Below are 25,588 nucleotides of genomic sequence, written 5' to 3' on the forward strand. Positions count from 1 at the left end.
ACTATATCATCTAAATATTGCCTCACATACAATACAGTTTAAGTAGCCTTTTACTTAGTTTCTCCTGTACTGAACCCAGAAGAGGGAAATTTCTAAAACAGACCTTCCAAAATGGCTTGCAGCCTTGATTTAGAAACACCAGGAGTTGAAAAGCAAAAAAAAAATCAAGTAGCTTTTCATGCTTCTGGGAAGAAATTTTCAAATTGATCTTCTGCTAGAAGTTATCTCCTGATAAAAGTTCTTGCTTCAGCCACTCTATAGCTAGAGCTACAAGCACTGAATTTGATACTCTGAAACATTCACAGGAACTTAGATGAAGGATCCTTCTGACATTTCCTACTTTGACAGAAGTAATATTCCTCCTTCCTTTCCCACCGGCTTAATATAATCGTGCTGACCAGGCACAGAGGACAGACCAGGTAGCACTCTTCCAGCGCATACTTCTAAGCACTCTGTTGTCCACTCTTCATCTCTTGCTTCTACAAACAGGCTTTGGAATATGGTGAAAGTAAAATATATGGCACTAATCTTTAAAGGCAAGAACATTTGACATAGAAGTCCTTCAAGTACTCTGTAAAGGGCACAGAGTACTTTAGTACGTAATAAGATGGACCATTTAGTGTATCTAAATCGATCTATACATATAAAAAGGGCAAAAATACAAGTATTTGGTATGGTCACTGGCACTTAAAAGATAAGTTCAAGTTAGCAAATATGTAATTTTATCTACCCTTTATATCTGCAGCAACAAATAAATCTGTTTATACATGAATATAAACCTGCCAAACGATCACAGTACAAACTGTTACTTCTAATGAAACACTTATCATTCAACGTACTGTCAGTAGATCTGAAGTTTGGAAGTTATACAGCTTCCAGGAGCATAAAGTGCCCGGTTGTACCTGCTTGTACCTCTGGGGCTGCCTAGTCTGCTCTCCCACTCACATCAGGACTGTCGCCAACACTGGATGTCGTCAGCCGCAGCTTTGCCTAGCTGAGCCACAGAAAACTACAGAGACGAAAACAGCACAGCCTCTGTGGGTAACCTGCTCCAGCGCTGCACCACCCTCTGGGTGAAGTTTTTCCTGATGTCCAGTCTGAACCTCCCAAATTGCAATTTCTGGCCACTGCCTCATATTGTATCATCTGCCATTACCAAGACTTTGGATTCATCATCTTTGTAATGGCTCTCTATACAGTTATGTGCTTCTGTTAGATCGCCCCTCTCCAGCACGCTAAATCTTGGTGATTATTAAAGGAACTAGACTCTGTGACACTTCCTTAATAAATACTAAACTAAAGAGCTGTGCACCTTCCTTACTACTAAGGAAGTAGCTTCTGAAGCCCCTTGGACTTTGCCACTGAAGAAACTGGAAAACTGTCACTGCTGCCTTTGTCAGAGAATTACTGGGGTTTGTTTTCTTAAGAGAGAGGTTTCATCAAAAGGTGTGTTACAGCAGGTATCTAACCTAGATCTTCTGAATCACTCTTCTCGCTAAGAAGAAAATGGGTCTGGCTAGGTTAGGTGCATTAAGCTGAGGGGTATGAGTATGCCACCAATCCAAGGCACGCATAAAAAGTAAGATAGATTGTTAACCACTGAACTGAAAAATACCACAAGGATTTGAATAAGGCAGTTCCACGTCTTGCTACTGAAAATTAAAACACGTAAGAATTGTCATGACTAGAAAAGTATTCTCTTCTTCATTCCTTCACCTTTGTGATCATGCCTGCAATCCTGTCAAGATTATTAAGGAGAAAAAATTAATGAGGTGAGTCTTCCAAAGATTACTTTAAATCACTCTAAACATTACTTGGCTGTCTTTGATTTCTCAAAGCAATTAAAAATACTGTATAAATATAGTTCAATAGTTACATGTCCTACCGAGAGGTGAAAGCAGAATATGCATTTGTATTAAACTAAGTCATTATGCATCAAAGGGATTACACTATGAAAGCAAAATACTAATCCTGGCATTCACTCTATGAGCTATGTGATTTTTTTCTGTGATACTCTTTTTTTGCTATGTTGCTACATTTAAGCATAAGAGAGTTGAGTAACTCTTTTGGATTTTTTCCATCTTCTTCTAATGGCAGAATACAATGAATATAAAGTACAAAGCATTTTATTTCATAAAAGGGAAGGAGTATAGTTTTCCTGTGTTGGTGTAATAAAAAACCTGAAAGTACCTCTATGATACATTTCAACAACTGGATAAATTAATGTAGAAGTATACTTCAGCCAAACTGAATTTGAATGTCAGACCTTAAATTCACTGATGAATTGATGGTCCTACTGAAACACTGGCAATCAAAGGCATGCTGAATTTGTAAAAAAAGTATTTCTGACTGCACAGTGAACCAAAATTTATTTTTCTTTTTCTCCCTAAACATTTTAAAAGCCTGTTACCATTTGTTTGGTAACATCCAAACTGCTGAAAAAAGTAAAGAAAGTATTTAAGGGTTTTGGAAGAAGAACTAATCCTTTGTTCATCAACTAAGTATTATTCAGGCATTTCATAGTACACTTCCCTGAAGCTGGGAGTATAGGGTCAGCTTTAGTGAGTCTGACCAAAGGCCTATCTAGCTCAGGACACTGACTCCAACAGTGGCTGTAGCAGATGCAGTGGAAAGGAAGAGAAAATAAATTATGGCATGCAGAATACAACATTCCCCTTACATTCCTTCCCACCTCTGTCAAAGTAGCTCCTGAGCTATTTTGTAGCTTCTATTCAGTAGCTCCTGAGTCAAAGGCTGAAGATAGGACATAGCTTTAAACAAGGGCTGACAGACCAAGCCTCTATTTATAACTTTGTCCTGCACAACATCATGTCACAGGAAGGTCCACAATTTTAATCTTGGGCCATGCAAAAGAGTATTATTTTAATAGTTTTCAGTCTGCTGCCTGCTAATTTAACTGAATATCATCATTGTCATAATGTGAAGAAAAGTGAATTATCTTTTCCTACTTGCCTCTTCCTATTGTTCATGACTACCTCAGTAGCCATCCTTACTCTAGCAGAAGAATCCTTGCCTCTCTCACATGCCTCACCCAGAATTCACTCCATAGCTGTGTTACCCTCACTGACTTTATATTTTTATAGTATCTTTCTTTAGTATCTCATAGTATCTTCAGTATCTTTACTTTCTGAGATCCAACAAGACCACGTTTCCGTGACAGTCACACATTCCTACAGCATTCTTGCAAGCTTGGCGACAGCCAGCAAAACATGCAACAAGTTAAAACATGTAACAAGGTGTATGAAGTTGCCACAGAATTTTTTTTTGCTAATGTTTAAATTCACCACAGAGTTCTCATGCCTTCATGCGACTGTGCACTAGCTGTCAGTGGGGATTTTGCAAGCAGTTTCCAGGCATGGCATGTGGCAACGCAAATGGAAGATGAAAGCAGGAGGAAGTTACGTGGTTCTTTTCAAGACAGTGGCCACTTCTGTTTTCTGATGTATAGCAACTATGAATTACTGTCCTGTCAGTATTCTCTGATAATGAGTAACCAATCTATCCTGTTCTTATTTTGTGTGACATTGTTCTCTTAAATATCTTATGTTCTAAATCCATGTACATACACATCCAATTTCTAGCTATAAAGCCTGTCAAGCACCACGGCACAGCTTAGTTATGAGCCTTATGACTAAAAATGAAATTTTATTGTATTCAGATTTTGTGTCTATCCAGGCTCTCCCATATAAAAAAAACATAAACGACAAAATAAACGGAATTTGGATTATCATAGGATAATGCAGACTAAGAAAACATAACTAGATATGAAAACATTTCTGCAGTCTGTTTTACTGTTGAGATCGAATACAAGAAAAAGAGAAAAAAATTAAATTAAGGAGAACAAGGCTTTTCATGAAAATGCTTGTTCTAGCACTGAATACGTTGTAACGCATGGAACTGTCAAACCGTAGTTGTCAAAGTGAGCCTTGGAAGAAGTCAGTATCAATAAATTAGAACTGTGATGAAATGAAATGTGATGATGAAGGAAAAACAAGACAAATACCAAATATGTTGTTTTAGGCAGATTTATGTACCAGGTTAGAGGGTATTCTGAGTATTTTCTGCTTAATTTTCCAGCCATGAGACAACGGCAAAAACATTGTGGAAATTACTGTTCTTTTAGACAACAGCTTTTTTGGAAATATTTTTTTAGTTTAGTAGAAGCTTTTTGCTATATTCTTGTCACAGATGCAAGATCAGTAACAGAGGACTGTCACGACAGTTACAGGCCTGTTTTTATCAGCATTCCTGATGATTTTTACCTGTGTTCTCTGCTTTTCTTATTACCACAACCATCTTTGCCACAGATGCACGTTTTCAAATTATGATCAAAAGATTTTGATTAGACCACACGAAAAGTGAAAGATCACCTGATTTACTTGATACTAATATTTGCAATAAATATTAATGTCCCTTTTAAATAAGAATAATAATAAAAAGAAATTAAAAGATAAAATAATTAAAATGTTTGTATGAGTTACTATGGGCAAAAATTTTGCATTTTCCTTTGAAAAATCTATGCTTCAAAGTAAATACTTTTTCAGGATCCTAAAACATGCCTCTGGCAAATCGAATTCATATGTGTATATATGTGTGCAGTGAACACAGAGAAGCTGTAATTCTGTTCTCTTCCTATAAGCATATACAGTACATAAATTATTCTTTTTTGATGTCACTATTTAAACTGAGACATTAACCTGATTTCGTATTTGAAGGTGAAGGGGCACGGTATCTTCCTTTTTCTCCCCAATATTTTCCCAAATCAGAAGTTACCCTCCCCTTTCCCCCATCCTGGATGAAATTTTGAGTGCTTGATTCTATTTTCCTTACTCTGGCATAAATTAATTACACTGAGGCCAGGGCAGTCACACAAGTGAAGTGAGAAATGAACCAAGCGCCGTATGTTTTTACTTCCTACTGATTGCAAGATTGCTTTGATTACATTAGTATTAGCATTATGACAAAGCACTGCAATCCAAAAAGCATGCAAAAGACAAAAAAAAAAAAAAATCTCAGCCTTTAATATATTTCAGAGAGGAACAGATAAGCCTATTATTAGCCACTGAAATGGACTCCTTTGGTTAAACAAGTAGTTCCAACCTTCAGCTGGTTGTGGTAGCTCAAGAACGACTTTTAAATTGTGTAGCCCATTGATTTACTATAACGGGCTTGAGAAATATCCCCACAACCCGAATTGTACAACAGGCACTGGCCAATAAAATACAACAGTTCATGGCTGTATTTCACACTGATTATAGCTGTATACTGAAATGCAGCTCAGCATATATACAGCAAGAGATTTTATGATAAGCACTTATATTTCAAGATGTTCACTAAAAAGAAATGCATGTGAGATGGTTGTGTTTGGTAAATTTCCTTTATATCATTCTCAACTAAAACAGAGTATCCTGTACGAAAATGACTGGTTATCTGAGGGCAAAGTTGCTGCAGGACATTTGCCACCCTCTTCAGCATGTGACTGGGTTTTCTGTGAGAAGGAAGAAGATAAGGAAAACATAAAAGGAAGTTTCTCCCTTAGACAAGAGGTTGAGCGAGAAATAACATATATTTCTAGTTTCTTTTACATTTGACTTTCAAATGTAGTTTTGTTAGCTAAAATGTGCTGTATTTTTAACACCTAAGACCTCAAGACCAATTAGGATTCCTAAACTAGATGTTCTTGTACTCAAACCTAATTCAGACCTAATTCAGCAAGTGCTAAGAACTGATCAGAGTGCATCTACAACAGGCTGACAACATGGTAGCCTAGCACAGCAACAGCAGCCACACAAATCAAAGAAATGGGTTTGGTTTGCAAAAGTGCATCTCATATGCCTGAAATATAGGCCAAAAGATGTCTTACGGTGTCCTCTCTGGCCTCCAGCTGCTGATCCAGAAGACCTCAGGTCCCCTGTAGATCAAGTCATGCTTGCCAGCATTGTGTGGATGTCCCTGGTAATCTGGGACATCTCAAATGCTACAGGCTTTGTGTAAGCTTCTGAATTACACCCTAGACAACAAATGATTATAATGGGAGCTTAGACACCTAAATTAGGTGTACTATGTAGACTACTTTGGATTTGATACCCAGTAAACAGCATGAAAACACCAATCTGGAAGACCGATAGGCTTCATAGACATTTTTCTCTCTTTGGCGCAGCCTTCCAGTTTGCTGGTCATTCCTGGTCAGCATCCAGGGTATTTTGAACACCTGCCCTAGTTGCTTAATTCTCCCCATTCACTTATGCATGAAATTAATTTGGTTTGCAAACTCTGAAATCAGACGCCTAAAGTAAGGCAATGGCCCTCTCTGAATTTGATTAAGATGCCTTATGTTTTGCCTAAGCTATTGTTTATACCTCTCTCTAAATACGGAAGTTCCACTTTGGCCAGTCACCCACAAGAACACACACTCCTATCAAACTAGATCTTCTTTTCTTTGTAAGTCTCTGAGAAAAATCATCATTACTTAAAAGGTTCTCACCACCCTATCACCCTTTTTGGGAAATTATTCTAAATCCCATCTCACTACTGGTAAATTTCATTAGGAAAAAAATTAGCTGACATAATTTGCCATGTGTAGGTGTTAAAATTACACTTCATTCTGCTCTTTGGAAAAAAGCATGGTTTGAACCCAGACATAGCCTGAAATGCTTGCCCAATTGTCTGTATACTGTGTATTCCAAAGAGATCACCCTGTCTTTTGTCTCCTTTTGGATATCCTTTCCCAAACTGAGTCCAAGGAATGCTGCCTTTATTTAGGCCACCAGAGGCACAATCTGTCTCTGTCTAGCTGGGGTATGGTAGGAGTTGTGGCTGAAAACTTCTCTGCAGTGTGGAAGACAGAGCAATACAAAACTCTACAAACTCGCATTTGTGGAGTGCTAACTCTCCCAGAGGTGCTAACTCTCCCAGAGGTGCTAACGCCGTATGGGCATGCCTGGGGCAGGCCTCCCTGGCAAGACTGATCAGCTTGGGCTCAACATTGTACTGACATGACGGTTCTGCTTCCAGTCTGGGAAGTAATCTATTCTGCTACCTGAAGGTTCTTTGCATCACACCGATGATAGATGATAATATGTGTCTGATACAAAGATGACCCAAGACATGTCCTAAAGACAGCAGTTGCTTTAACCTTTTTATGCAGCTCATAAAATATGTTAAAAGTGATTCTCCCGGAGTATGATAATGTAATGCAATGTATTACAGCTTTTATAAAGTGGCTGACTTAGTATCCCAAGACATTCTCATAGAAAACGTTACACATAACTAACAGAGTGTATGCTAAACAGATTAAGAATTCAGTCACTAGCAGATTTCAAAACACACTTATTGAAGAATGGTCATTGAATTTCTAGTGTAACTCCACAGGGATCAGTAGTAGACCGAACACAATCCAATCATTTTCATCAAAACCAGAAGTAAACACCTAAGGAACAGTGTACGTGAACCAAAATGGCAATGTAGTAAAGAGTGTTGACAACACCACATTCATCTAGAAATCCAAAGAGCCTGGGAACTTAAGCCGTTCAAACCAACTGTGCTTTGTCATAGCCACAAGCAAAATTATACACCAAAGAAAAAAAGAGACATGGCATACAGATCAAGATGGGACATTTTATCCTGGAAAGCAAGGATTCCAGGAAGGACTTAGAGCTGGTGTTGGACAAACAAGATGAACACCATTTTATAGTCCAGTGCAAGGAAATAAATGGCTAATGAAAGCCTTTCATGAATAATGCTGGGAGTAGTAAGTGCAGGGAGGTGAGACTATCTCCGCAGACAGCAGAGTTGAAAGACTGCATATATTATAGTGTCTATGGTCCTAAAGGAATTCTCAGAAGTTGGAGAGGTGAAGAGAAGAGCTGTTGAAATTATCTAAGGCCCAAAGAATCTGTTATTATGGTGAAATTCAAGGGTCTAAGTCTGTTTAGCATTTGATCAGTCACTTGACTGATAAATATAGATTTCTTAATGGACAGAACATATCAGGCACAAAAAGACTCTTTAATCTAGATAAAAGCTATAAAAGGAAACAACGGCCAGATCCCCAAACCAGACAAATATAGATAAAAAAATGAGGCAAAAAAATGTCAACAATGTAGGTGATTAATCTTGACAACGAACTATCCAGCAAATGATGGATTTTCCACCTCTAGATTCCATTTGATGAAGAGTAGAACCAATGCTTCATAGAAACACAAAAGTTGAGTTCACATTAGGTGATATAAACTGTACATATTACTGAACACCAGCAGACTGGAGGTCTACTCCCTTAAGAATGGGTAGCTTCTCTCACAGTACCCTGATAATATAGCATAGGCATTGCTTTTTTTAAAAGACATGACAATGGTTGCACTGACTGCGTGACAAGAATACTAGTGATGTTTAACCCTTACTATTCTTCAAATTAATTTTTTAATTAAAAAGACAAGAATACAATGCAACTATTTAATTTATAACCTTGCAAAGACACTATCCAAGTCCTTGATGTATCATTATCCATACGTACTACTTCATACACTATGTGCTAAGATGCTACTGAAACTACAAAACTAACAGGAAAGAGATGTGCAGACCATGTCTGAGCTTGTATTTTGAGTCAAAAATGAGCACAAGTTTAATCAGCCTGAGCCATGCTCCACTCCCCTCTTTACCAATCATCCAGAGCACTCTAAAGTTGAGCATGTTGCATTTCTCATTGCTTATTTATTGCTTTGTATCACAGCTCCCCTCTTCCCTGAAAAGTGGAACTTCCCTAGCAATTGGACTGTGGACCACTGTGGACCACCCACTTTCCTCTTCGTGGCAGTTGACAAAGGAATGAGATACAGAGGCAACAGGTACTAGCTGATGTCTTGAGCCTGAGGCCTGCACTATGTAGCTATGCTTGTAGGATACCACTAGAAGTGGCAGCCTAACTGGGGGCAAAAGTAGAAACAGTCCGATATTTGGAAGATCGGCAGTGCTTCCAGGATTGAGCTGGACTGCTGCTGAAGTGTCCTGTGTGCATTATGAGTCTTCAGAAATATTTTAAGATAAACTCTAATTCAATGCAGTCACTGCTGAAGAGCTATCTTTCAAATTTTGGACAGGAATGGTGTGCCCATCTCTAGATAGTGTGCGAGGAAAATGTTTGGTCCAAGATTTCCAAGGAGTGTGGGAAAGAAGAAGGGAAGTTATCTGCTCACCTGAAATTTTTATTTGGGCTACTTCTCCATCTCCTCCTTCACTGTGTGCTCGGACCTCAACAACATATTCACCATCACTGGGGACCGGGACTTCTATTGTGTGCTTTCCAGTTGAAAACAACTTGCCTTCATGTTGTCCATCTGGTCTATAAAGTACCTAGGAAAGTCATAGTAACTACAGTTATTGAAATGCTACATTTCCATGAAAACACAGTTACATATGTACAGTATGTCAATGAAAAAGTATTAGGTTTTTATTTATATATGAAGCCTATATATATCAAAACTTAGTGGCTGATACTACTTTTTCCATTTTTACATAGGGTGAATCTAGACAAGTTGTTTCCTCATTGTTTTCTCTATCATAAAATTATGCCATCTTTTGAAAAATAATTTCAGTCCTTATATTTGACATAAGTAATAAAATGATGGGGGATAATAATGCAGAGTGGCAAAGAGCATCAAATAAAATCTGAGAACTCAGCTGGGTTTTCTGAAATAAAACTTATTACCATTTTCACAAATTAAGCAACTATTAATTTTATTACTGACTCCCAGTGATGTGAACTTTGCAACTGTTGATTGCAAATGTGTTGGTATAAATCCTGTGGGACCTTTAGAAAAGACCCCCACTCCTTCTGGAATCATCTCTGTGAAACATTGTCAGCAATTCCCAGGAAGCAGTTCAACTCCTCAAGCAAAATTTGTACATGTAGAAGATGATACTAATTTTCTTACTGTCAAGCAAGCAGCAAAGTTAAACAAGAATTTTTTAAGCTTTCTATATGCCCTGTAGTTAGTATATACACTTGCTCTAGTTAAACAGTAATTGCATCTAATGAGGTTAACTGTTCCTTCCCCTCTACCTTTCCAGAACTTTAGCTCCCATGGAGATGGGAAAGGAAAGCTGGACCAACACATACTGGTATAAGCAAAAATTATTAAAGTGTACAGTTTTTCAAAGGGTTATTTCTAGCCAATAGACAACAAACGTAATCATATGGGAAATTAGGTTGCTGCAGCTGCTGCTCTAAACCTTCCTGTAATATGGCTTACCACCCAAATGAATTTCAGTGCCTCAGTGTTTTCTCCTTGTGTTGACTTAGGGTTTGCCCTAAGGCTACTGGATGTCTGTGATCTCTGAGCATGATACCTTCATCTTTAGCATGCAACTATAAGTCAGATTAGGCACCAAAATTCAACACTGTCTATAAAATGCTCCTGATGTAGCATACACAAAGATAAAAAATACTTCCACAGATCATACTTTGTATCCTTCGACTGCAGACTCATTTGACATTGCCTTCACGTGATCCCAGGTGATGATGTACCTTGAACCAGATCTTACAGAACTGATAATTCTTGGACGTTGGCTTGGAGCTGAAAAGCAACATATGCATAACGTGCAGATAAATGAGATTTCATAAATGTTCAATGACATTTTTATTAAGACATGTAAAAACGGAAATTAGGCTGATCTTTACATGATTAAGGGATAGTCTCATTCCTGGAATGAACTGCTGCAGCTCCAGCCAGGCAATTTTGGATGTCTTGTGCAGTGGCTGCTTTGTGGGTTTGCTTTTCCGTGCTGCCAGAATGGAAGAAGCCAACCTTACACTTCACTATGTTGCTGACCATGTGTGTTTGCTGGCACGCAGCTATGTTCAGAACCTCCCAGAAATGTGTCTTAAGTAAGTCATATTTATTCATTGAGATTAAATATTTAATTAACCATTTAAAGGCATTTCTACAGCATTTAACTCAGTAGAAATTGGAGTACTCCACTGTAGAAACCATTAATTATATTTCACACAATAAGCTTATAAAATGGAGTCTTATTCAACACAAATGAACCCTGCAGGTGCAAGTTGCACAATACACTATTTACCGACGGAAATCCTCAAATTAGTTGTACGTATTTTTAGTCCATATAAGTGTGTTTTAAATTCAAAAAATGCATTCCTTAATTGAAAATTGCTCAGCATATGTAGTGCTAGGTATCATCATTAAGTCTGGAGCTATATTCAGAAACCTATTATGGCATGTAAATTCAAGGGTGTGATTCAGATCACCCACTTTTCAAGGCCGCCTGATCCAGTCACCCTCCACTGTTAATGGTAACTGGTCACATTTTAATCACCAGAATACAATTCTTCTTGTTATTTATTAAACAGAAAGTCAGTGTATAGCTGCCTAATAGCTGGTCTGAAGCATTCATCATTTGGAATATCATGTCCAGCTTTAGGACCCCAGTACTAGAAAGACAGCAGAGGGCCACTGACCTGGTGGGGAGCTGGAGCACTTGTCCTGTGAAGGGAGGGTGAGACAGATGGGTTTGCTCACCCTGGAGAACAGACTGCTTTGGAGGGGACCTAAGAGCTCTGTCTGTTCTTACAGGGACATTATCAAGAAGAAGGATCCAGGCTCTTCAAAGTGGCATGAGGACGAGTGACAAAAGGCAAAATTTGATTAAGAGAGGCTCGGACTAGACGCTCAGAAAAAGTCGGGCAGTGGAACATGTTTCCCAGAGAGGTTGTGCAGTCTTTATCCCTAGAGGTTTTCCAGATAAAACTGGATAAAGCTCTGAGCAACCTGATCTGAGCTTACAGCCGACCCTCCTATAAGCCTATAGTCTTTGTCTCCTTACTGCCTTTTGTAAGATATCCACACTGTACACAGCAATGAAAGAGAGGAAAGAGAGACTTGGAAATTTTCAGACAAAGAAACAATACCAAATAAAGGGAGAACATTTGGTGTAAGATATATTTGAAAACATGATGGACATGCTGCAACATGAGATAATGAAGTACATGACATTATACTTAACCTAATGCTCCATTTACTTACGTGCTTTCCTGGTAATAATATCGATAGTTCTACTGGGAGGTCCATAGCCTGCACTATTGAAGGCAGAAACATCTACATGGTAGCGAGTATTAGGCTTCAGGTTTTCCAGTTTGGTTGAATATTCTTGATTGCTCACTTGTACCCGCTGTGCAGCTGCTTCTTTATCATGAGCAGCCCAGTATCGAATCTGTAAGCAAGCAAATTGAAGGAATAAATGTAACATATTTAGTTATAAAGAAAGTTTATAAAAAATTATGTATGCCGGGTATTTCTATACTACATACTCTGGGTAAAAGAAATCTAACAGCAACAGCATGGAACTTCTTCTACAGGCTGTGATTTTAACCAAGTTGTGTATAGACACAAAGAAACAGAAACCAATTCAGATTTTATCATGAAACCTTTTGTCAGAGTGGTTTAACTTGCTCTCAGCTAAGTCATTAGAAGTCTGGGAGATGGATAACACCTTCAGAGAACAAGACTATTTTCTTCTTGCTGTTTTGTTTGAGCATTTTACTCTGAACTTTAATATTGTTTTCCTACACTACAGTATAGACTAAACTCTGCTAATGTTTTCACAATATTTTGTTTAAAATATCTTACAAATTTAATCCTTTTGTTCTTCTATCTAGGGAAGGAGAAGTATTCAGTCAAGTTATCTGTATGTGAAGGTCTAGATATATGTACCCAACCGTTTTCTAAAGTTCTTTGGCTAAATTCAACCAGATTTCATAGTACAACATGATATCTGTCAAAGCAGATGACAAAGAACCTGGAAATCCTTAAACTATGGTGAAAGTATCACTGTAATATTGTAATATCTTAAAATACAAAGTCAATTAACTGTACATAGAAATTCTGTGAGGATTTTTTCCCCAAGAAATCATTCCATTCTTCTTTAATTCATTACGCATTACAAAGCACCAGTTTCAATGAAAGTAATTCCAGTGGAGTGATGCCATTCCATAGGGTCCCTCACATACACAGGGTCCTATGCTGCATGGCCTTGTGAGATGCAAATGAGAGTAAAATACTGTCAGTCTCTGGGGTTTGTCTGGTTTACAACCACTTGCATCAGACTAAATTACTGAACTAACCTGAAAGGGTGGAAAGCTGTGCCCCATTACATTTTGGTTTTGAGTGTTTTTACTCTCAGCATTTCTGCTTGGCTTCTGCCTCTCTTTGTAACGATTTTTGGGTATGCTACATGAGAACCTTTTAGAATTTTTTAGGAAGAGGGTAATACTGTTGATAATTTCAGGCTCTACGAAAAGCTTTGCTTTCAAAGATTTGACTGTTGACATCAGGTATCCTGTTATTTTATCTTTTAAACAGCAATCACTTTAATCTTCTGTTCTGCTGATGTTAGCTTTCCCTGGAAACTTCACGTAATCAATAGGTTAGAAGAGCAGATAGTTTGTCAAGGTGTTAATATCACAGTTCTCCTCTTTACAAATTACAGGTACAACCCTTGTTTGGCAAGGCTTTATTCTCTCCTGTCCATGTTTAAATGAAAATGTTTAATAAAAATATTTCTTTCTTTTCAATCAGAACACATAGTGTGGCTGAATGAGGAGAGGTGCAGTGAAGGATTTCTCTTCACCTACTTCAAACATCTTTGAACACGGTAACAGCCAATATCACTACACAGAGGTTGCTCTCATTTAAATACTAAAGTCTTTTGTCAATGTTTCTTGCCTCAGTCTTGCCCACCAGTGTTAGAGGTTACTCATACTCTGATTATTATAAATGTGACAATATCTTAACGGCTTTTCCCACTCTTCACCGGTGTAAAAAGAATCACATTGTATCTGCAGGCCAAACTGGCTCCGATTTTTAAATACGGCATGCATACCTGCCTTTCACCATGCACAAACAGGTAATTTTTAGTTATATAAATGTATGCCCTGCACAGTGTTTTGGAATTTTAATCCACTAGCATCCTAAACATCAGTTTACTGTAATTTAGGCACTTGCACTCACGCAATTCCCACTTAGCAAGGTGGCTATTTTAATGACTCAATAGCCTTTCCCCCAAAACGAGTGAGGAATGTGCACCCAATCCATCCTGCTGGTTTCTCCAGCAAGGAGGTAACCTCCACTCGATGAATGGTTTCAAACTGGTATGGATTTAAACCACCAGTCATTTCCACTGAAGGTCTGATTATGCTCTTCAAGTCAGATATATATAATAAAACTAACAAACTGTCATAGATAAGCTGCTGTTGACCAGCTGTATACCATAAGCTGTTAACTGTTAAGTGGCTGACTCAAGTGTGAGAGGGTGTGTATATCAGGAGCTAGAGGATGTCATGTCTATCTCAGTCCCTAAGTTCAAACAAGTTTCTAGCCTGCAGCAAAGGGATGTCTGTGAAGTTCTAGGTGGCCAAAAGTTTATAGCTACGACAGGAACAATGGTAGCTTTGTTGTTGACATTAACTGGCCACTGAAGACTAATTAATTCATTTTTAGTATATTCCACTATGTTAATTAAGTATCTGTTTTACCTAAAGGTGGCAAACACACTTTATGAGAAGCTTTTGTTAATCACAGGGCATATGCTGGAAGCCTTTGAATACCTCTGACTTGCAAAACTTTCTATAATCCTACTGTTCATTTGACTACAGTGGTGCTAAGGGCATAATTCAACAAGTAATATACAGCATCAAACAAGACAAGTGAGAACAATGAATGAAAATGCAAATTGCTTAACTGAAAGCATATTACATTTTAGGTACAATTAACATAATTCAAAAATGAAATTAAATTTAAATCCCAAATATTATTGTTCTTGGCTGCCATGCTGTGGACTTTACTCCTATAGTGTGTGAGCTGTGTGTCACACACTCAGAATGTTTTTCTTTACCTCTTTATTTAATATACAGTCATATCTACATATCTAGATCTTCGTAACATTGTAAACTTGAAGTAAGATGACTCCCTTGAGACCTAAGAAAAAGCAGTGTCTTCTTTATACTATTCCTACATTTCTCACTTATTATTTAAATAATTTAAAAGTCTCTTGAAATAGCTTGAAATTTCTCTCACTTTCTTGCCTCTGTGGAAGTGATATCTAGAATTAAATGCCCCATTGCTTCAAGAAGTCACATTTCCCCACTTTGCTCAGTAGCTCCTCTCTCTTCTTAAAGAGTTGAATAATAATCCCGGACAGTCTGCTTTTTCCTGGTGCTCTGCATTTACTTTGTTAGGGTAATCCATTTGTAATGAATCCCCAGGGGACACAGAAGGGTATTTCACCCCAGCTCTAGAGCTTCTTGTAGGAGATAAGCCAACAGTGATCTGTGGGAAGGAATGCTGCAGTCATCATGAATTAGTGCAGCTCTCCATGCTGAAATCAGGGAAAAACACTCTCTTCCACGGTCCCCTCCTCTATTCAAATTTTTAATGTACTGAAATACTTCAGAAGTTGTTTCCGTAAGTGTCATGAAACAACAGCTCTCATATTCATGAAAGGTTGACATAGGAGAGACATAAAAGAGATACTTTACTCATCTTAAGAAAGAATGCTGACAGAACATTCCAGTAAACAAGAGACAATGGTGGTGAGTAGTGATAAATGTGCTCAATAAAATAAACACATATCTATCTGCATAGAAGCAGCAGGAAATATGGATAGTGTCTTTGGTATCACACGCACTGAAGAGCTGTGGCTTTTAGCAGGCTATTGTAAGAACTCATAAATCTTAAATTCTCTATATAGATGGAGATAGTTTTCATACTTTATCTCTTCTTTAAGTGTGAGCTGAGGATACTCCTCTGTAATGGAAAAACGTATCAGCTCACACTCATCACCATGAGGGCAGTCATCCTGACAGTATGCATTAGTGTCAAGAAAATCTGACTCCTCCTGGTGTGAAAAGCGTTGTGTCACAGGTGAAATACCTTCAGGTACTTTGCTCAGGGTACTCCCACCTCTAAAACTCCAGCATTTAAAAGGTCAATTATGCAATTTTCAGGTAATAACAAAGGGCAAAATGAAACTGAGAAGGTGTTTCGGTGAATGAGGGATTTTGCTAACTTGTGTTACAGCTGAGCAGTAATTAAAGAATAAATACTGGAATACTTCTTGATGCCAATAGAGACAGAGCCTTCCAGACATATTCACTGGAATCTCATAACGCAGTTTGAGTGCTCCTTCCCCCACAACTTACATTGTAACTTCACAAAAGCTATCTGTGGCCTTGACCTTCCAGAAGAGCCCTCTCTATTTTTGCCCTGTCCTATGGCTCCTTCAGGACTGGTGGGAGATCTGATCTTCAGGAGAACAAGACTTTTTTTTTGTGCCCTCAGTGTAGAAGCGCAGGCTTGCCCTTCGCTGCTTTGCCCTCTACTAGGCTAGTGATTGCTCTAGAGAAAAAGATCTCAGACTTAAACTTACTGAGCTCTGTGGGGCAGTAATTCATGCCTATCGGTCTGTTTATTGTGTAGCCAGATGGGAATTTTTTTCCATAGTCCTGATAAAACCAGAAGATTACTTCAGAAAAAGAGAAAAAAAAGAGAAGCAATCCATAATCTAATGCCACTGCTCACTGTCCATATTCAAGCCATCCAGTTCACACCGGCTTTGTGGAAGTACAGTACTTCTCTAGGAATGAGAGGATGAAGTTTCACTCCAGCTACCAAAATAAGGCCACAGCCCGCACACCTATATTCTGTGTAACAGAGCTCTCCACCCATTACCAGGGTATCCTACCTTTCCTGAGAACAGCAGTTACTCTCTTTTCAACCCAAAGATCCTCCATGCTTCTGACTTTTTTTTTATTGACTGTTCTGTGCATCCCGTTCTTTCCTGCTGAATCCTCTCGTCTCCCTTCTTCCCCTGATGTCCCCTGACAGCAACTCAGATGGCTTTATGTAAAATCAAGATTTAAAAAAAAAAGGCCAAAAGTGGGTTGCCTACAGGAATGTTCTCCCACCATGTTTTTTCCCCATTTATTCTTACCCCTCCAGCCTTCCTACCCCATTCCCTATTACAACCCTCAACATCCACTGTCATGCTCCAGCACTACTGCAATACCAACCTCTCCCAGCACTCCTTGCTGCTGCTCTCTCCACACCCCCCAAGTCCCCCGATGTGTGCCTGCCGAACGTCTGTTGTGCTTATTCAGGGTGCACAGGCTTCGTGCCCAGTTTCTGCGCAGACTGTCCAGCTCGGGAGTGCAACACTGCTACACAGCTGGCTGGCTCGAGCTCACAGATCTGGGCACTCCACCCAGCTCTCAGTTACAACCATGAATTTGTCTATCCTATTCTAGTTGCACAATCCCTCTGAAACACCAGACCAGTGGGCTGCTTTAGTAAACCAGGAGTTACCATTAATTCCAAACCCCAGTGTCCTCTGCTTCTAATTTTAAAACTTCATGTGTGTACTGTGCAGAATCAAGCTTTATATGGGACATTGTCCCATATAAAGTTCCTATTGAGATCTTTGCTATCATCCTGTTAATGTATCCAAGAAGTATTCCATAAATCTCATGGAGACAGAAACAGAGATCAGGAAATACAGAAACAGGTACTACTAACTAAAAGAACATTTATTTATAGATCTCAGCTATAAAAATACATTTCTATGAGGTTACTCCACATTTGTGCATGCTCATTTTGGAACACAGAGACTACTATCAAGCAGCTGACAACTCAAATCACAAAGCAAGTCACTAATAAACTAAGGCCCAAATCCCTATTCTGGAGTGCAGCCAACATAAGCCGGCTGCACACTGCAGAGTTCATCAGCATACACTGTGTGTGGATGATGTTAAGACTTCTCTGCTGGCGTACTATGTGGCCACTGCTGGCTGCACCCACCCTGTGGCTGTTGTCACCTTTGTACAAGGACAAGAACAATTTTTACCAGTAGTACAGCTTAGTCTTGGACCAGATGAGTACACCTTGAAGCTTTTTTTCATGTGGAGAATAGAAACCATGAACAAAACATCATTGTCTTGCACAATAGCACTGTCTCTGTTATACTGGATTCTGGGCATTTGTCACGTAGTTCCATTTACTATATGATTTGTGGGTGAATTACATTAATAACTGCTGATAATTTAAATGGGCCACGAGTTAGTTACAATTTCACATCCATGTTGACAATTACACCCAAAACTTAATTTCAGTATGTTTTGAGAAGGCAGAGATAGGCATTCATTTATGTAACACAGGCAAGATTCTTTTATGAAATAATGATGCCTTTTTTCAGTTGAATAGTGAGCACAAACATTTGTTAATGTTTTAGTAAAGAAGTACATAGCACCAAAAATAATCTGTTTCTTAGGATGTGAAATCTGTACACCAAATGACAACTAAAGAGAAGTGAACCCTAAGAGATGGAACACTAGACTAGGAATTATTTGTGCATTTAACTACTGAAATTAAATGAATGAGAAGATATACAGTGTGTCACCTCTAAACTCACCTGATATCCTTCCACTGATTTGTCAGAAACATGGTGCCAAGAAACGGACATTTCAGAAGATGACAAAACTTTTACACTCACATCTGTAGGTATTTCAGTTGGAGCTGGAAGATGAAGCACATGTTAAACATCCAATCTCATCCAGTGATACTGTTATACTTGCCTACAGGGGCTCTTCTCACTTCAATATTTTGTATTATTTTCTTCAGGGAGCCAAGTGTGTTAGTCTTTAATTTGGTTTTACTTAAGTAAACTTTAAATTCAGTGTTGATCTGTATGGGAAATTACTCTACAAAAACAAAGCAATGATCCTATTACTTGGCTCAGACTATATATTTTTATACTTCAACAGATTCCATCCTGAAATTTGTGTGAATTAAAACCAGGCTTTGCTAAATAGAATGAAGCATCCAGTGAGCTTTCACTAAATTGACCAGCAGCTCACATCATACTTTTTAAGCAAGTTACACACAAATATTCATGTGTATGTCACTTAGTTATGCTTTTATGAGACCAGACATTAGATATAGAGCTGGCCAGTGGCACACAACTTGAACATAGGTGTGAAATAATCCAAGAGCACCTTTCTACCATCTATCAGGCGTACATCACACAGTTGCTTTTGTTTGTGTTCTTAGTTCTGGACAGCAGCTAACACAGAACACAGACCATTATAATGTGATGCAATTTTATTCAGGGCTTAGAATATTTCTAGTTTCACTTCAAGAAGCTGTTAATTTCACTGCTGCTTCTGTTTTAAGTGAGGTAAGGAATCGAAAAAGGCATACACTTAGCAATGTCTATAAAAGATAAAGCTTTCCAAGCTAAGAACAGTTCTCTGTCGTGAGTCTTTTGAAACAAGTTGCAACAGACAGGCATGGCAGCCCAAGATGAGGAAAGCTTTCATATACTTAATCTTCCAACTGGGCATCCAGTCAACTATGCATCAAAACAGCCACTGTTAAGAAAAAAATCAGTTACATCTCTCATGAAAAGTATCCTAGGCAACAAAATAATCTTATATGCAAAGTTACCTTTTGTAATTGTCTTTCATTGACTGTTAATAATGCAAATGTATAATTAAAAAATGATACATTATTGCAAAATTGTTTTCACAATGACAGGAATTTAGATAAGCAAGAGGCCTGAGCACTCATTACTAGCAATCATTACTCGCTACCAGGAATGGCAGGTATGACTAGTAGTTGTTAAGATATCGAACTTGGCTTAAAACACGTGGGAACAGAGAAATTCCTGTCACTAAAGTGAATAAAGATGCCCACTGTTATAACTAGGCACACATAGATATATTACAAAATAACACAACTTAGTGGAAATGCTGTCATTATATATATGTGTGTATGTGCATTTATATGCATCTGTATAGAATATTGTATGACTATACTGCTTTAAAATCTCACTAATACTTTTGAGAAGTTGTGTTGTCTGATGGTGGTAGTACCACTTGCTGATTCAGAGGTACAGAAGTACAGGTGGAATAGATCTGATCATCTAAACTATTCCCGAATCACCATCAGACTCTTCTCCATTGTATCAATTACAGAATTTACCAAAATGTTTCACACTTAAAAGTTGCAACTGCCAGGGATTTTTCTGATACAATACTCTAAACAATATTTAATCTGTTTATGCTTGTTTATGAGCTCTGAATAATTTATATTCCTATTTGGCCTTTATGTTCTATAAATATTTTGCGGTCTCTCCTAAGCCAGAAGGATGACATCAGCTGCTTTTCTTCAGCCTTCTAATTCAGTAATTCTACCAATAAAAGAAGCAATTACATGAGCCTCACAGTATGTTCTCCTCACTGAAAACATAGTGGTCATCACAAAATTATCTTCTAAGTGTAACTACAGTTAAGTTAACAAAGTTAAGGCTAGGAGCCAGTAAGTGTGCTACAAGGTATGGAGGTGGCTTTGTACAAGTCCTGATGCCAGCAGAAAACTCTGCAGAATGTTCTTTGGAATAAGTTCCATTACACTTATTGGAAAAATTCCTTCTAACGCACCCTGCAGCTCCTGGATTTGATATGGTCAGTAGTCAGGGTCATAGCTCCACACAGGAGCTGTCAGCACTACTGGTAAGGTTTGGAGAAGCACCATGAATCTGACTGTTTCAGTGACTCTTGTGCTTGAAATAAGAAAAGAAGTAGGTTCACCGACCTTCTGTTCCTTTTGCTGCCTGCATCAGGTATCATTTAACCATAACTGTTTCTGTCAAGTGTCTGGACTTTGCTAAAGTCACTGAAAGCGACTTCTTTATCTAGAAGCTGGCACTACCCCACATTTGTTTCTCCTCCGTCTTTCGGAGCTACTTGTCTCTGCCATGTCTCTGAACTTAGCTATACAAACACACTGCCATCCCTGATGTGGTTAATATAATGCTAACACAAACATGTGGGAGCTTATCAGTCAGCTGTTGATAATGTCTCTGAGAAGGGATGGATACTGAAATGTTATTTGGCAGATACGGCTGTTATTACACCATAGCTATTTACTAACTCATTTACACAACTGCAAAAACAACCGTTCTGTTGCTGCAGCAGCTGTTGAGGACAATATCCTAAGGTACGCTTTTCTGAGAAAAAGGATTAGCATTAACCTCTTCAGACAGCCAAATGTTGTTAGCCTGAAACCTGAATTATCGTAAGAAACAAAAGGACTGTTTTATCTTCTCTCTGTGTGTGGGCGATCTGTGTGCGAAGTTCCCACTAGTGCTAATGGGAATCGTGAACATAAATCTCCCATAAAGTACACAGAGCAAAGAACAGTCGGAAGTGTGAGAATGTGGCCTTGTTAACGTATCCATCCTCTTGAGTCTTTGGTCTGGATTTGCTGACTTTGTGAAAAAGATTCTGCTCTATGGAAAGAAAAATAGGAGCAATTCTTTGGGTTTCTGGCAGAAATTAATACACCACATTTTTTTTTTAAAACAGGCTTGAATGATTATGTTGCAATTAGGATGTTCCATATATTTCTTCTGATTTAAGGTAAACCTTCTTCCAGTACTTTCTCTTTCATGCTAAGTTTGGAAATGTCATTTAAACTTCAATCCTAAAGATCAGAGCATGTGAAATAATTCCAGTAAGAATTAAGAAAAAGATTTTAGTGAAATGTCAAAGAGGTTTTCATTACATTATTCACTTGATAGCTCTAACATTCAAACCAGAATGAAGAATGTGGCAGGGATAATTTGTATTAGACTCCAAATATGCTGAAAATATAACTAGATCCACTGAACTATCGTTCCTTCACGATTTTGGGCTAAATTCTGATACTGATCTACTAGAATGATAGGCTTTAGTGTGGTCTATTAAGAAGAAAAAAATTACACATATGCCAAATACATGTGTTAAGATCACAGAGACATTGCTGGATAACAATGTAAATGTTTCAGGCGACCAATATGAAGACCAGAATTTCTTTCTTTTTTTTAAATTCTTAAATCTGTTAACAAGCTGTGCAAAGAACCTTGAATGCTTCTGTGTATTCTCATTGACAGCAACTACCAAGTGCTCCACATCACATAGAAAACAGAGTCATAAGTTGTTTATTCACAACAAGTGCAGGTGTTTTGTATGAGCAATGTACACTCTCCTCACTGAAGGTGTAAGTTGCTATATAAATCAGTGTCAAGGACCAGGTTCTCTCTACTGATGTTGGTAGTGCTGATCCGGACCCCCAGGGTAAAACTTATCTGGAACCTTTACTTACCATCTTGTGCTGAATAAATGACAGCAGTGAGACTGAATGGTCCATCCCCTTTGTTGTTAAAAGCTTTCACTTTTACTTGGTACTGGGTTGAAGGAGGCATTGATTCATCCTTGTGGACATACCGGCCAATTTCAGGATTAGTAACTGTAACTCTTCTCCATTCTTTCTCACCAAATGGCTTGAAAGCCACTATATAACCAAAGTTATTGCCATAATGGTATTCTCTTGACAAAGGCTAAAGAGGCAAAAGACAAAACATTAATTTTTGTAGTTAACTAAACAAATGGATATCTAATGAAAAATAAATAATATGGTTTGCTACCACCTCCTTTAAAAATATACCACTTTCATTATGCAGATTGGCTGTAGTATCATATTTGCTACTAAAACATTTTAAGATCTTATTCTTCATCCAAAGTCAGTGCAAGACACATCATGTTATCTCCTACAGAAAGAAACCAAAAACGATTGTGTACTAAAACTGCTCTCAACTATAGCTACCGAAAAAGGCTTTCTTAAGGAGTGATAGTGGCTATGTAACACAGACACACTGTGCAAGTATACGGGACCACGTGCATGTGTGGAGATAGATATTCTTGCAAAACAGACAGAGACAGGAGAAAATTTCTGTGGCTGGACCAAATTATATCGATTTACCTAAAGTTGGTCACCTTCACCTAGGCAACTGGCACAGCTGATGAAGAGAGATGCACACATTCAAAGAATGATTCACTGTACTGCTTTTCACTGATGATGGAGAGGGTCTACTTACTGGTTTATATTATCTACCTAGCTTCTAACTGGTAAAAGTTTAAGTGAAATGACTCCCACTTTCAGTGTGAGCATTAAAGGTACCTATCTAGAATATTTCTTAAAACTATAGCTGATTCCTTATACCTAGGAATGCTGGAAAAAATAAAAATACAGAAGACAATCTGCTATGATGAATTTTGCTTCATTTACATTCAGTGATCCCTCCTCAGTCCATGGAAACTTTTAGCACAACTATTAGACAGTGCATCCAACAGGCCAAAATCTTGTCATTCATCAGTGCATCTGAAGGCTGACCAGAAGCATCTTTTGAAAATAAACTTTCTGCATCACCTTCTCCCATACTGTAAACCTTGCAAGAGATGAAATAGCTTATCTTGAGGCAAAGGTCCTGACGCAGTGCATCAGAGAGTAATTATTCTCCTTAGGTGTTTGCCCACTCTGTAGCACTTCAGCCAACAAATGTGGAGATACTCTGAGCAAGGATTTATAAAACTTAGATGCTAATAGTGGAACAAGCCAAAAAAAAACCCTAGCTCACAAATTTTGATATTTGTATTTGTTGGAAGCTAGAATGAAACTTCAAAGATTCTCTGAAAAAGAAAATTCTGGTGAAAACTCATCAAATTTTTTGAACAACAGAAACATTTAAGTTTTGACTTCAGAAACATAACACATGGATTAGAACGTTAGTATACATAATACAAGAAAAAATATAAGGCAAACCCAGGCATCAGAACTCAAAATTTGAAAAAATGAGGACATTCGAACAATGATGGAACTTCTTTTCTTCATGACAAAGCTTCCAAGAGAAATGTAAAGAATCAGACCAAAGGCTGGGACTTCTGACTTTACTCAGCTTAATGTTAACTGACCCCTGTCCTGGGTATACCAGCTATCAGATCCCACTGCATCCTGTTTTCTCTGTTGCTTCTGTGAAGTTTCACCAGTCTGTAACGTCAGTGCTAAGGTCACAAGAATAACAATACGGCAATATTAAAAGCAGACAGCCTTCAGCTGGTTGAGGACAAAAAGTTGTTTCTAGATGAAGCTCCCTAGACACCAGTGCTTCAACGTGGGATCATCACCGCACACAAGCAAAAACCAGCTGTGGGAATAAGGCCCAAAATCCAACAAGACTGACCATCTGCAGAATTCAGTAACCAGTAGGTTTCCTCTTCCTTGGTGTTCTTTTCTCCCCCACACTTTACTGCATCTCTAGCAGAACAGTAGCTCAGTTCAATCAAAAACTGAAAAGTGGCCTCAGCACACCATGACTAGGGTTACAGGGCCCTTCTAGAACATGGGATATGTATGGACAATCTTCCGGACTGAGTGCCTCTTTCTTCTTGGGTGGCTACTCTAACCATGACTCCATATTGCAGAAGACAACTGACTGGCACAGCTGACTGCAGGTCTCTAAATACATGACTTCTTTTGCTTTTCTGGGGAACACAGGTGAAATGCTGATATATGTAAAATCTGGATTACAATGGAGCTTTAGACAGTGGAAAGATATCCATCTACCTACAACATGACTTCTGAGAACACATGAATGACTTAAGTATAATTGGTAATTAAGATGACTGCCAACAGATAAAATTCAAGAAATCCCTCATGCCAAAAAGGAGATGGGTATTTAGTCTCTAGTTGTGACGTTAACCATAAGCCACCAGGCGAAGACTCTAACTACATATCAGGTACGAAAAAAATCCCCCCCAAACTAGATAATCTATTTTATGTACCTAATTTTTTGTGTGTCAGGCATATTCTGAGTGTACCTATTGGACCAAGTATAACTCATGTCTTAGATTGTTTTCTACCTCAGGCCTGACTGGACATCACAGAATCACAGAACGTTAGGGGTTGAAAGGGACCTCGAAAGATCATCTAGTCCAACCCCCCTGCCAGAGCAGGACCACCTAGAGTAGGTCACACAGGAACGCGTCCAGGTGGGTTTTGAATGTCTCCAGAGAAGGAGACTCCACAACCTCTCTGGGCAGCCTGTTCCAGTGCTCTGACACCCTCACAGTGAGAAAGTTTTTCCTTATGTTAATGTGGAACCTCCTGTGCTCCAGTTTGCACCCGTTGCCCCTTGTCCTGTCATTGGACATCACCGAGAAGAGCCCGGCTCCATCCTCCTGACACTCACCCTTTATGTATCTCTAAACATTAATGAGGTCACCCCTCAGTCTCCTCCAAGCCAAAGAGACCCAGCTCCCTCAGCCTTTCATCGTAAGGGAGATCGTTCCACCCCCTTAGTCACCTTTGTGGCTCTGCACTGGACTCTTTCAAGCAGTTCCCTGCCCTTCTTGAACTGAGTGAAAACTGGATACCTAGTTTCCCAGAACAGCTAATGTACCTTCATGTACCTAAGTCTCGATTCATAGGCAACCTTGCAATTCAGAAAGCAGAAGATTTCAAGGGCTGGGTCATCTTCAATAGCTCGTTTTTTTGAATCTATCATTGTATGTAGCTGCTTAGAATAAACCAGAATCATATCTCATATGTCAAAGTAAGCAGCCTGGATGCAGCCATAAGTCTCAGAACAATTTTCAGCCAGAGTAAACTTTAGAAAACCAGGACTG

The 25,588-nt window shown here is 38.6% G+C and overlaps 1 protein-coding gene across 1 annotated transcript in view; it reads right to left on the reverse strand.

Moving 5' to 3' along the window:
• The window catches only part of CNTN1 (contactin 1), a 99,227-nt gene that overhangs the window by 16,238 nt on the left and 57,401 nt on the right, over positions 1 to 25,588 (reverse strand). The window contains exons 17-21 of the mRNA XM_086462099.1: positions 22,230 to 22,464; positions 18,496 to 18,599; positions 12,060 to 12,246; positions 10,480 to 10,592; positions 9,213 to 9,369 (exon numbers count right to left, since the gene is read on the reverse strand). Of these exons, the coding sequence (XP_086318225.1) occupies positions 9,213 to 9,369; positions 10,480 to 10,592; positions 12,060 to 12,246; positions 18,496 to 18,599; positions 22,230 to 22,464 (796 nt within the window). The remainder of the gene's footprint in view (positions 1 to 9,212; positions 9,370 to 10,479; positions 10,593 to 12,059; positions 12,247 to 18,495; positions 18,600 to 22,229; positions 22,465 to 25,588) is intronic.

This window comes from Leptosomus discolor, chromosome 1 (assembly GCF_034619465.1).
Source record: "Leptosomus discolor isolate bLepDis1 chromosome 1, bLepDis1.hap2, whole genome shotgun sequence".
Lineage (NCBI taxonomy): Eukaryota > Metazoa > Chordata > Aves > Leptosomiformes > Leptosomidae > Leptosomus > Leptosomus discolor.